The 12,968-nt window shown below is 45.8% G+C and overlaps 1 protein-coding gene across 8 annotated transcripts in view; it reads left to right on the top strand.

Annotated features, from left to right (window-relative positions):
* Positions 1-302: 302 nt before the first annotated feature.
* Positions 303-12,968, top strand: part of LOC147418155 (uncharacterized) — a 66,824-nt gene continuing 54,158 nt past the window's right edge. For all 8 annotated transcript variants that reach the window (XR_015187324.1, XR_015187321.1, XR_015187326.1 and 5 more), the window contains exon 1: positions 303-492. Coding sequence is in view for 1 of the 8 variants with exons in the window: in XM_086507268.1 (XP_086363394.1) it covers positions 396-492 (97 nt within the window). In the remaining 7 variants the exon portion in view is untranslated. The remainder of the gene's footprint in view (positions 493-12,968) is intronic.

The raw sequence follows: 12,968 nt of genomic DNA, 5'->3' as shown, positions 1-12,968 counted from the left end.
ATTAAGTGGCTACTGATCGAGTTTCTTCCTCACAAAGAAAAAAATCAGAAATACTAGGAGAAATTTTGAGATTTGCAAAATTTTTGGACGACTTTCTCACATATTTCATCAGTTTTTTTTCTATTTGCCATGGTTTGCAATTAGCTACTCTCGATTTTCTATGGGCTCAAGACTAAGCTGAGGCAATCCTTTCCCAAACACAGATACCTAACAATTTTATCATACCTAACAATTTTATCATTTTCTTATTGTTTTTGAAAGAAGTCCTGACCCTTTCACTTGTTTTGACAAAACGTGGCAGGAGATCTTGGGAATACCTTTCTGGAAGAGACCAACGAAGAGGGCAAATTGGACACGTGCGGACCTGCGAGAGTGGTCGCCAAGAGAATTCTTCCATGCTGCACGCGCGCGCGCGCGAGAGAGCGCTCGTTTGCTGTGCAAGAGGGAGAGATTTAGAGTGGACAGAGGACGACGAAGCATCTAACCGAGAAGGTATGCAAGCTTCATTACTGCAAGATCTTCCAACTAAAAGATAGAAGCATGTAATATCTCTCTCTTTCACTCACACACACACACACACACACACACACACACACACACACACACACAGAGGAGGGAGGAATCAAAGCAGCATTTGTTTCTCCAATACACGGGCTCTGACAGCAACCGCCTAGACAATGTAACCAACACTGACGATGGGTTTGTACTTGTCTAGATTCTCCATTGGCCAGTCCTGCCTATCCCTGTACAAGCTGTCATTTGTCCCTTCATCCCCCACAACCAAGTCCAGTTCCTCCACAAACAGGGATTGCTATGGTGCCTTTTGCACCATAATTTGCTACTAGACATTTTTGACTTTCTGGCTACAAATTTCAAAACCTCAAGATGCTTTTATGCCACTTGCTAGGATAGTTACTGATTACTTTCATCTTAGACTCATCTGGTCGCTGTCGCTCATAAAGGCTAAGAGCAAGTAGGGACTGTCCACATTTTATATAGCCTGTAATGGTGATCTGCAAGAGGTCTGATCTGTATCTCAAGATTCTCAAAGACCTGTTGTGCCTTATTAAAATGTGCAGCTTCAATGAGCGGAGCTGATAGTACTTCTGGATCGTTTCTAACATTCCTTGGAGTCTGGGAGCTTCATCTTGTTCTCGATGAGGGAGGACTAGTCCCGATGAGGGAGGACTAGTCCCGGGCAGTCTATTGTCAGTTGACAAACTTGCCAATGCGCGGTCCATTGTTGAATTGTCAGTAATGTCATACATTAGGCAAGTTCATTGCCTTGATCATCCAAAGCAACCCGAAGATTGGCTTGGATGGCAATGCAGCTGCTCTTCTATCCTCTTGATCGTTTGGCTGCTTTTAGAGATTTTGCAAGCAATAAAACTGCCTTCTAAATGAAGGTTTTGAGATAAGCTTAAGGCTGGGTTCAGACGAGCCGGAGGCAGAGAAAGCAGTAGGGCTGTGCATCCTCCGTGGACTGCAGCGATTGGCTGAAGGTATCGATCTTCTCTACCGGACCCACCATGAGTTGGGCGAGTCCCCCCCCCTTCGGAAATTGCAAACTTCCGCCCTCCTTTTCAGTGGGATTTGCGGGCTGTGCAGAAACAGTGAGCGCGCTAGCCCTCCATTCGCCCAAATGCCTGGTCTTCAAGCTGTTCACCCATTACCGCTGGGTGTCTTGTGAACTGGGGAGACGGAGGCATGATAGGAAGCTGGCTTTGCCGCCGCCTTCGTCTGAACCCACCCTTAGTCTCATCTTTCTTGAATGCCACCTTGAAAACGGGCCTTTGGTTGTGTGCTGAAATGCTTGCAGCACTGTTGAAACAAAACGTCATGCTTTGCACTGCCTTGGTTGACATGTATGCTAGATGTATACTTAAGAAAGCGCAAAAGGTTCTTGAGGAGCTGCCTTCTTGGAATGTTAAGTCTAAGAATGCAATGATTGCGGGATATGCCAAACAGGGGCTGGGCCAGGAAGCTCTGGGCTGTTTTCAGCTGATGCGAAGTGATCCTGATGCAACCACCCTATTACACCTTGAAGGCATGTGGCAACTTGGAAGACGCTAAGATGGGCAAAAGAAATCACGATGATATTGTTAGTCAGGGGTTGTTGAGGAGCTTCTTGTACGGAATGCCGACTCTTGGAACACATTGCTTGCAGGATATGTGAAACAGGGGCCAGGAAGCTCTGGGCTGTTTTCAGCAGATGCAAAGTGAGGGCGCCTCTCCAGATGAAATCACCCATGCTTTGGTCTTGAAGGCTATGCTTACATCTTGAATGTATGTGGCATTATGCAAGACGCTGACATGGGTAAATTTTTTTGATGAGATTCTTAGTTAGGAGCTGTGGAAAAAGATGTGCTTGGAAGTGCCGTGGTTGACAAGTACGTCAAGTACTTCAGAAAGCTTAGAAAGAGGAGGATTTATTGTGCCTTTGTGGATTTTCGCAAAGCATTTGATACAACCCCAGAGTTCGACTGATGCGAAGACTACAGGAGATGTGAGCGTCCATAGAGATGATTTGGGGAGTCGTGGATTTATATAGGACAATCGTGGGGCAAGTTCGTACTGCCGAGGGGTTATTTGAGCATATTCACTCCACTGTTGGAGTGAAACACGGATGCCTACTCTCCCCTACATTGTTTGGTTTGTATGGAGATGTGGTTTTAGATTACATTGAGAGGGAAGGTGAGGGAGGGGCTCAACTAGCAGGGGCATGGATTTCATTACTACTATGTAGATGATAATGTGTTGATCTCAGATTCGCCTGAGGGGATGTAGCGACACTTGGATGCATTGCACACATTTGCTAGTGATAGTGGCTTGTTGGTGAATCTTGGCAAGACCAATGTTATGGAGTTCAGCACCCCAACACAATCGACAAGGCGATCTGCATCGACCTTCATATACGGTCAGCACCCGGTCGAGTATACACACAGACATACACTTACGCGACCAATGTGAGACCATAGTAGTCATGGTTGTGTTAATTTTAATACATCCAAGGTAGTGAGTTGAGAATTTTTTGCCCGTGAGACCCCTATGAGGAATGTATGTTTGTAGCATACTATCTTTGGATAATCTGAGTACTAGGACTGTCATGCATTAAATTTAGGCCAAACTTACCCTACATGCAATATGATTTGTATTTAGTTTGTTTCCTCAAGGACAATGTTAAATGTGCCCGGCTACTCGAGTTCTTTGGTCATTGAATTCCGTATTTCCATCACAAACCGGCTCTAGCATCATTGCCACACTCCACGATAGCTAGTGTTGTAGGAAATATCTCTCTTGCCGGTAGAGTTGCAGTGAGGCTAAATATCACCCCCATTGTCAAAATGGTGGCTCTGGTTGTCACGAGGACGTGGCAATTGCTAACCTTAGTTGTTGGTTTCTTCCGATGGAAATGATTAGACATCGCATGGCAAGTGTGAACCGGTTGACGATCGAGAGTTTCACCCGCAATTGGGAAGGGCTGGTCGCCACGAGATGGTCGGGCCAGTCGGCACTAGAATCCGAGCAATAAAAAGGTTTCTAGGCTCAGTTCAAAGTCATTTAGGCCCCTCGCGACACTTATAAGTTGGTGGGTACTAGGAAATTAACTCAAAAGAGGCATAAGGGACACATGGCAAATCCAGATGCATTTGCCAGAAGCATCAACAAGAGGGGGCGCCCATTTCAAGAGAGGGGATTGATTTCAACTTATAAGTGTGCTACATAGAGTGGGTGCAGGTGATCACAGCTTTAATGGAAAGCTTGCCCTCTCCCTTGCTCTATGTAGCTCGACGATTTGCTCTCGCGCATCTCTCTCCCCCCTTTGCACATATGGTAATGCCCCACTAGTTGGGCTTCTCCGATGACCATTTCAATTCTGGGGTTTTTATGTGCGTTTGCCAAGGCCTTCTGTACAGGAACCGGATTAGCTAATTGCTAATCCCCTTCAGGTACGCACAGTTCCATTGCGAAGGAATGCGAAAACAGAGAGTTTTCTTGTGTAAGGTGCAGCGGAAGTGAATGTTGAACTTTGCTCAAGATGAGTGCTCCAAACTATGCTCAAGGTTCCTTTTACTTACGGAAGGGAGAGCCTTCTGTTCTTTAATGAGAGAGTGCAAGTGATCACAAACAAAGTGGACGAACACTGTGAATGAAGGTGCATGAGATTGAGAGATAAATAGAGAAGAATACGACACCAGAATGTTGTTAAACCCTCCTCCGAAGGCCCCACTCTCTATGGCGAGAGCGGTCTACTTATGATTGCACAAATCTCTACAATGCTTGGACTTGCCGACGATGTTGACGACGATGAGAACGACAACGAGACGAGCTGAGTTTTGAAAATGCTAAGGGCTGAAGTCAGCAAATCTTTATCTGCTGTATTCTGACTCTATGTCGGTGACGATGTCGATGACGACGATGCGACGACGACGCGCTGAAAACGCAGATGTTGAAATGTGCGTTTTCCGGGCTGAATCTGCAAACTACGCTGGATTTGACTGTGCAGCGAGGATATGTTGCGTGAAGGTGAGATCTGCGAGGTTCCGGGTTCTACTGCAGGTACTGATTGCTGAAAACTGAAAACTCTGATGCTAACTGAGGTCTTGTCGCGAAGATCTGCAAAAACACTGATGTTCTCAGGCTGATGCAAAAACGCTAGGGCTGAAAACTGCTATCTGCTGTGGAATCTGCTAACGCTAGTGGATCTGCTGTCTGCTGTAGTCGTCGGGGCTGATCTACTGTGCAAAAACGCATGGCTGGTCTATGGTGCAAAAACGCCAGTGTTGATGTTGTGTTGCAAAAACGCTAGGCCTTGCTGGGGTCTTGCTGAGAAGTTGCCTGTTGAGCAAGGTCTCCTGTTGCATCTTCTACCAGAAAGTGTTAGCGCTAGGTTTCTATATATACAAACTTAGCTAAATTGCCCTACCTAGTTTCCAACAAAAGTCACTTAAAAGTAATAAGTGAAAATTGTCAAAAATAGGGAAAATAGGTCTATGCACTGTAAAAATGCTCCTGATGGGTTCTGATGGAAATCTGATGATCATGTTGTGTGCAACCAGAGGATATGCATCTAATCTAAGTGTCTGGACATGCACGGTCTGCGAACAAACTCACAAAAGTGCCAGATCACTTCCTATTCTAGACTGACTGGACTGAACTGCACCCTGGTCATGCTGTAGCTTGTCCACGGACACATAGGGTTGAATGTGTCACGTGACATCCCCTCCTTTCAAAGTGAGGCACTGGTACCGAACTGTATGACGTCAAGGGATATCGCCAATAACATCCGGAATCTTGGAAAGGACTCTTCGCCCGGCCCACTGTGATGCTTGGGGCATGCGAATACTTGAACTTCATAAAGGTTTGCAACGCTTGCTTCTTTGGGCTGCGGCGAAAGCGACAGTCATCTTCAATGCTTCCACTTCATCTAGAGTGATGCGTCTACCTTCTTCAAGAATCTTCGAGGATGAAAATTCTTGAAACCACTTCCACCATGAACATACCCATTCCATGTAAAGTGACTGGAAAAAGACTATTCTTCCAAACAAATTGTGCATGTAATGCAGATGAACAAAGTGACGGAGTGCCAAATCGTCCATCAAACACACGCAAACAATGGGGTCGAATCTTGACTTTCTGATCTAAATCAATCAACTGTGGCAAAACACCATGGAAATGCCGATGCCTGATGCTCAATCCTTCTTGTGCTCTTTTGGATATTGTGTCATGCCAAGGAAGAGACATGGAATGTGAATTCCTTGAATGCAAACATTTCATCTTTTCATGAGTAATCCGCATACATCCGTGCTCATTAACGAGTGAATCCTGATCAATGTACAATATGTCATGCCTATGAAAAGGGATCACATAAAGACGCTGACTAAAATACAAGAAACGATCACGAATGAGACACTCGAACAATGCGTACTGACTAATCATTCGAACACATAGTATTTCCTGTGAGGGTTCTTTGGACCTAGGCTCGAGAGCCAAATCGGTTCTTCCTGAGGGGGTTCTTTGGACCTTGACTCGAGAGCCAAGATCGGTTCTTCGTGATTGATCGAATTTGCAATGAGGTTAGCTTCACTAGAAACAATATCAACTAAACCATCATCCTTATGAACAATCACATCTTGATCACACAAATCATCATGCTTGTAAAAAATCACATCTTGCTCATGCAAATCATCATGCTTGTCATTGTCAGTCAAATCATCATGCTCATCATTATCATGCAATTCATCATGCAAATCTTGTGTGTCAGGCTTTGGAGAAGAAGAGATGGAGAGAGTCTGTTTTTCCCGAATCTCTTGCATCTGTGCCTGCACATGAGAAAAGAATTGGAACAAGGCAGCTTTCCTTTCGTTGTGCTCATGCTCTATGGCTGCCATTTTTTCTTCGTGTTCACACTGTATTTCTGCTTTTCTTTCTGCATTTCTTACTTCGCTTTCTAACATGTTGTCCATCATCATCTTGTCGACGGTCTCCATAGGAGTTAGTGTAATCCTTGGCGTAGATGGGGAAGAGGGAGGGTCAGAAAAACCTCCTGGTGGGGAAAAATCTTCTTCGCCACTCCCATGCTCACCACCTCCATGCGAAGTATCCATTCCGCTTCGGGTGATGACCATCCACTGTGATCTTTGGTTCTTAAGTTCACGAGGAAGTTGGGTTCTTGTGGGTCTTGGGTTCTTGAGGTTCTTGAGGTTCTTGGATCCTTGAGGTTCTTGAGTTCTTGAGTTCTTTAGGTTCTTCTTTCGCTTGCAATCTGTGTTAGAGAAGGATCTTCTCTTCACTCGAGTTCTGCTCTTTTCCGCGGGCGCACCCCTTGGCGGCCTTGCGCTCACACCAAGGTTGCTTTTTCCCACCTCACGTCGATTAGCCGGCCGCTAAGTGCACGGTCCGCGCTCACACCAAGGTTGCTTTAGCCTTTTTCCCACCTCACGTCGATTAGCTGGCCGCTAAGTGCACGGTCCGCTCTCAATGAGTGAAAAGAGGCACAAGGGGAGGCTAGACAAGCCCTTCTTTCTTGGGTTTCCTGTCACTCTTCAAAAACACGATTAGGAATCGACACGCCCAAGAGGGACTTGGGTTACGTGCGACCGCAACAAGGAAAAAAAATTCTGTGGTTCTTTCCTTGAGTGATACAGAACACTGCCAAGCTCTGATACCAATGTAAGGTGCAGCAGAAGTGAATGTTGAACTTTGCTCAAGATGACTGCTCCGAACTGTGCTCAAGGTTCCTTTTACTTACGAAAGAGAGAGCCTTCCGTTCTTTAATGAGAGAGTGCAAGTGATCACAAACAAAGTGGACGAACACTGTGAATGAAGGTGCATGAGACTGAGAGATAGAGAGAGAAGAATATGACACCAGAATGTTGTCAAACCCTCCTTCGAAGGCCCCATTCTCTATGGCGAGAGCGGTCTACTTATGATTGCACAAATCTCTACAATGCTTGGACTTGCCGATGATGTCAACGACGATCAAGACGACGACGAGACGGGCTGAAATTTGAACATGTTAAGGGCTGAAATCTGCAAATCTTTATCTGCTGAATTCTGACTCTATGTCGGTGACGATGTCGACAATGACGATGCGACGACGACGCGCTGAAAATGCAAATAAATCTGTGTGTTCCGGGCTGAATCTTCAAACTACGCTGGATCTGACCGTGCGCGAAGATCTGCTGGGGGAAGGTGAGATCTGCGAGGTTCGGGGGTTCTACTGCGGGTACTGACTGCTGAAAACTGAAAACGCTGATGCTAACTGAGGTCTTGTCACGAAGATCTGCAAAAACGTTGATGGTCTCAGGCTGATGCAAAAACGGTAGGGTTGAAAACTGCTATCTGTTGTGGAATCTGCTAACGCTAGTGGATCTGTTGTCTGCTGTGGTCGTCGGGCTGATCTGCTTTGCAAAAACGCCAGGGCTGGTCTATGGTGCAAAAACGCAAGTGTTGATGCTGTGGTGCAAAAACGCTAGGCGTTGTTGGGCGGGTCTTGCTGAGAAGTTGCGTGTTGAGCAAGGTGCTCCTGCTGCCTCTTCTGCCAGAAAGTGCTAGGCTAGGTTTCTATATATACAAACTTAGCTAAAGTGCCCTACCTAGTTTCCAACAAAAGTCACTTAAAAATAATAAGTGAAAAATGTCAAAAATAGGGAAAATAGGTCTATGCACTGTAAGAATACTCCTGATGGGTTCTGATGGAAATTTGATGATCATGTTGTGTGCAACCAGAGGATATGCATCTAATCTAAGTGTCTGGACATGCACGGTCTGCGAACAGACTCACAAAAGTGCCAGATTACTTCCTATTCTAGACTTACTTGACTGAACTAAACCCTGGTCATGCTGTAGCTTGTCCACGGACACATTGGGTTGGATGTGTCTTGTGACATCTTGCGTGAAAACTCGTCCGATTTATAGGGGAAATGTCCCATTGTGTGCGAGAGCACCTAAGACATGCGTAGGCGTGCTCGCTCCGCTCGAAACGGTCCAAAACAGAGAATTATAGCCTATTGTGTTTTTCTGCAGGTTTAGGGTTTCACACCTAAACTACAGGGAATCGTCAGGGGAGCCTCGGAAAGGCCTTGGGATGCGTGTACAAGGCAGTAGACACCTAACAGTGGCAAAACAGAAAATGACAGCATGCTGAAATTGACCTGCAGCTCATTGGAAAGCTTCCATTCCGCAAGGGAAAGTGTCCTTGACGTGTACTTTCTACCTATAGGGATTTTTGCGCCATTATGTTGGCGAAAATTGGTTCAAAAACCTGCAATTACAGCCATGGACAGGTTTGGACAGCTTGGTGAGGGTTAGGTGGAAGGGTTTGGATTGTTTATTTGCCAGGGAGCCTCGGGATAGCATTGGGTGCTTGTATAAGACAATTTAGAGAGATTTCCCGCAAGGAATCTCGTTTAATTCAAGGGGCAAGTGACCCTACATGTGCGAGAGCTCGAGGGCTATCCACAAAAGTGATCGGAACATGAATCGGAGCGCGAACCAGAGAATTCAGCGTGCTGTAATTTCTTGCCCGGTTTAGTTACCGTGTACTTAGGATTTTGTCCGTGGAGACTTCTACTGTGGTTATGCTACCAAATCGGGTTAGAGTAGGGGAATTTCGGCCCGATAAAAGTGGGTCAGCTTGTAGATGTCTACAGGTTTTTCTAAGTGTAATTACAATAAAGAAATACCGAAAGGGGCGCCAGTCTTTGGGGCCAACAGCATTTGGGGCCAACAGGGTGTCGGTGTCTGCTTGGTAGCACTCTAGCTACCAAGTTGTGAAGTGTCTTGAAGTGGTGAATTCCAGTCACAGTTTTATTCGTGAAGTTCCCTTGTGTCTTAAAGTTGTTAAAGTAAAGAATCGGGTGAAAGCTAAAGTGTACCGCCCTACGGGCCGGTTTTACTGTTCAGAGCTAGGATTATAACATCGATTGGCAACAATATATAAGTGGGGGTTGCTTAGGGCATCAGAATTGATGGGGAAGGGGGTTGTAGGACAATGTGGCAAAGTGAGTGGAGGCAACATGTGTGGCTGGTCAAGAGGCGGAGTTGATGTTGTGGATCATCGTGCAGAGTTGCATGGCTAGAGATCTGGGCAGACATAAGTTGGATAACATCAGGGAGTGGGATGTTGTAGAGGGTTGCTGGATCCAGATCTTTGTAGCTTCTCCTCAGGGCGTGAAGTCTCCTTTGCTGAGTTAGGATCCAAGCTAGACCTGTTTTCACCTAGGTCATTTGTAACCTCCCCTCAGGTCTCGAAGTCTCATTTAGTAAGTCAAAATCTAAGCTACAACTGATTTCACCTAGGGTAGAAACAGGTCCGAGACTACCAATGATAAATTGCCTCTCTTTATCTGCAAAATCTCTCTACAGATCTGCGTCCAATTCGCCCTCAAACCTCAAATCTCCAACTGCAGGTTGTGCATGTTCAATATGCTGTCTTGTGTGTCGAGTTGCTCCAAATGTTTTCCATACTATAATCTCAAATCTCCAGTGTTTGAATGTATGTTTCTATCTTTTAGACATGAACGTCCAACATCAGATTGCATTGGTAACAAACTTGGATACCCCAAGTCAAGATTCTACCGCGACACAGCAGAGATCCACTTCAAAACAGTTCACAATTCACACTTGAGTCGACATGGCCCGGCGTAGTTCTGTGCCTAGAGATATTGGCCCCAAAGACTGACGCCCCTTTTGGTATTTCTTTTTATATTAATCTGTGTTCAAAGTACAAGAGAGTGGGTAGGTGCTCACTCTCAGACTCTGCGTCCAGATGCTCTAAGAAGTGAGGGCCTAACCACTTATTTATTGGTTACAAGGGATGCCCAAAAGCAGAGCCCCAAAAGCAGTAATCAAAAGCTTCTCAAAAATAAAGCAAGCCAAGTCCAAATGCTGTCAATTTGGCCAACGTATTCTGCGAAAATCCATACGCTTTGCCACGTCAGCAAGTCAGCGCAAAAAGCGGGATTTCCGTATGACAATCAATGTGAAAAGCGGAGCCTCCGTACGTTACTGCCACGTCAGCTTGCCGTTGCGTTTTGCGGGCCCATACCTTGCTGCCAACTGGTGTGAGTGTGTCCGGGCATGCCACATACCAGTTTGTGACATACCCCCCTCTTGAAAGCATTGTTATCGCCCTCGATTATGCCTGCAAAACAGACAGAGGCCATAAACTGTCTTAGCAGACACTGACTGTTAGTACTGACGCACTAGGAACAACACATCTAGCACATGTACCAATCGATAGTCACATCAGAGGACATCGCTTGACATCACATGACAAATCACATTAAAAAATCGTTCCAAATCTCAGACCATGATTAATCGACAACGTATTTAGCAATTGCATCTAGATCCAATCGGGACCTCACAAATGCTTGATTAACTAGTCCATATTGCGATCATGTCTACAGAAATTTATGAGACCGAAATGCTGCAGTCATTCCGTCTATCAGTTCCTGCACTTAAACAAGTCAAGTACAAATCAATCAGTATCATTTTCATTATTGGGAATTCTAGTTCATAAAGTCATACAACAGAATATTGTCAGCTCAGCAATATCTCTAAAACCCAAAGGGACATCAATGACTCTATATCAAAATATCGGGGCAATCTGTCGACAAAGGAGCGGAGTGACTCCCCTCTTGTGCATACCCACTGCACTAGATTCGCCCATGCTGAAATCAGGGTTCTATTGGAGTAGACTAAGCTAAACCGAATGCTTCAAGGTAAAGTTCCACAATCTGATAGGTCCTCCTCCTCCATCCACTTCGCATCCAATGCAGGATGGTTCTTGAATTTAACCAAGAACCGCCTCATCACTTTATCTCTTATCTTTCCATCTGTCACGTGACACATCCAACCCTATGTGTCCGTTGACAAGCTACAGCACGACAAGGGTTCAATCAGTCCAGTCAGTCTATATTTAAAAGTGATCTGGCACTTTTGTGAGTTTGTTCGCAGACCGTGCATGCCCAGTCACTTAGTGTAGATGCATATCCTCTGGTTGTGCACAGCACGATCATCAGCATTCCCATCAGAATCCATCAGAATCCTTCAGGGGGATTTTCCAGTGCATTTAGCTATTTTCCCTATTTTTGACATTTTTCACTTATTATTTTTAAGTGACTTTTGTTGGAAAGTAGGTAGGGCAAATTGAGTAAGTTTGTATATAAGCAAACCTAGCGCTAGCACTTTCTGGCAGAAGAGGCAGCAGGAGCACCATTGCTCAATAGGCAACTTCTCAGCAGAACCCCAAGCCCTAGCGTTTTTGCCATAGTTACCAGGAACTGGAAATCGGAACGGGGAACGGCAACATGCATGAAATGCCATTCTATGTTTCGAATACTCACGTTTGAAACATGGAACGGGGATTCGGAACAGGAAATTGGGATGGGAACGGGGACCTGAAAATGGCCATTCCCTGTTACTATGGTTTTTGCTCCATAGCAACCACCTAGCGTTTTTGGACCAGATCAGCCAGCGTTTTTGCTCTTGCAGATCCCTGGCGACAGAAGACTCAACAAGAGACCTAGCGTTTGCTTTTGTTTGCAGGCCATCCGGCGACAGCAGTCATTTTCAGCCCTAGCGTTTTTGATTTGCAGATCAGCCCCAGCGTTTTGCAGATTTACTGCGAGACGGAACATCAAGAACCATCAGCGTTTTCAGTTTTCAGCCCTTAGACACCGCAGATCAAGTCCCGAACCTTGCATATCTCACCTTCCCGCAACAGTTCCTCGCCGCACGGTCAGTTTCCGCAAGGGTTACAGTTTCAGCCCGGAAAACGCAGATTTCAACATCTGCGTTTTCAGCGCGTTGTCGTCGCATCGTTGCCATCAACATAGAGTCAGAATTCAGCAGATACAAGATTTGCAGATTTCAGCCCTTAGAGTTTTCTCCGTCTCGTCGTCGTCTTCATCGTCGGCAAGTCCAAGCATTGTAGCCGAGGCCCTTCCAAGCGGGTATGGCATTTCCTAGGGGAAAACCGTTGGGTTTCAAAGGTAGTTTAGTGAGGTGAGCGATAAGTTACCTAGAGGAGGCAACTCCAAAGGGAAGACCGAAGCAAGTCCCGCAGTACCTGGGCCTCTGAAGAGAGGTACTTGGTCGTTGTCACGCCGAATCCAAGTGGCGAAGTGGGTCTCTCAAGGGATTAGTCATGGTCCTAAGAGTGTAGATAATTCTGAACTCTCGTAGTCCAGAGGAAACTAGTGACAAAAGCGTCTGCCTTCGGTTTCTGGGTGCATAGTCCTGGTCGTTCTTCTTGTATACTTTTTTGGTGTATGAGGGGAGTGGTCGGGCGTGCCCTACCCGACTCCGAAAACAAAACAAAAAGAATTTGTGCAATCATAAGTTGACCGCTCTCGCCATAGAGAATGGGGCCTTCGGAGGAGGGTTTTACGTCGTCTCTGGTGTCACATTCTCTTCTCATCTCTCAGCCTCATGCACTTCCATTCATAGTGTCCATTCAC

Source organism: Adiantum capillus-veneris, chromosome 30, assembly GCF_014529385.1.
Source record: "Adiantum capillus-veneris isolate H3 chromosome 30, ASM1452938v2, whole genome shotgun sequence".
Classification (NCBI taxonomy): Eukaryota; Viridiplantae; Streptophyta; class Polypodiopsida; order Polypodiales; family Pteridaceae; genus Adiantum; species Adiantum capillus-veneris.
This window is presented reverse-complemented; position numbering and strand designations above follow the sequence as displayed.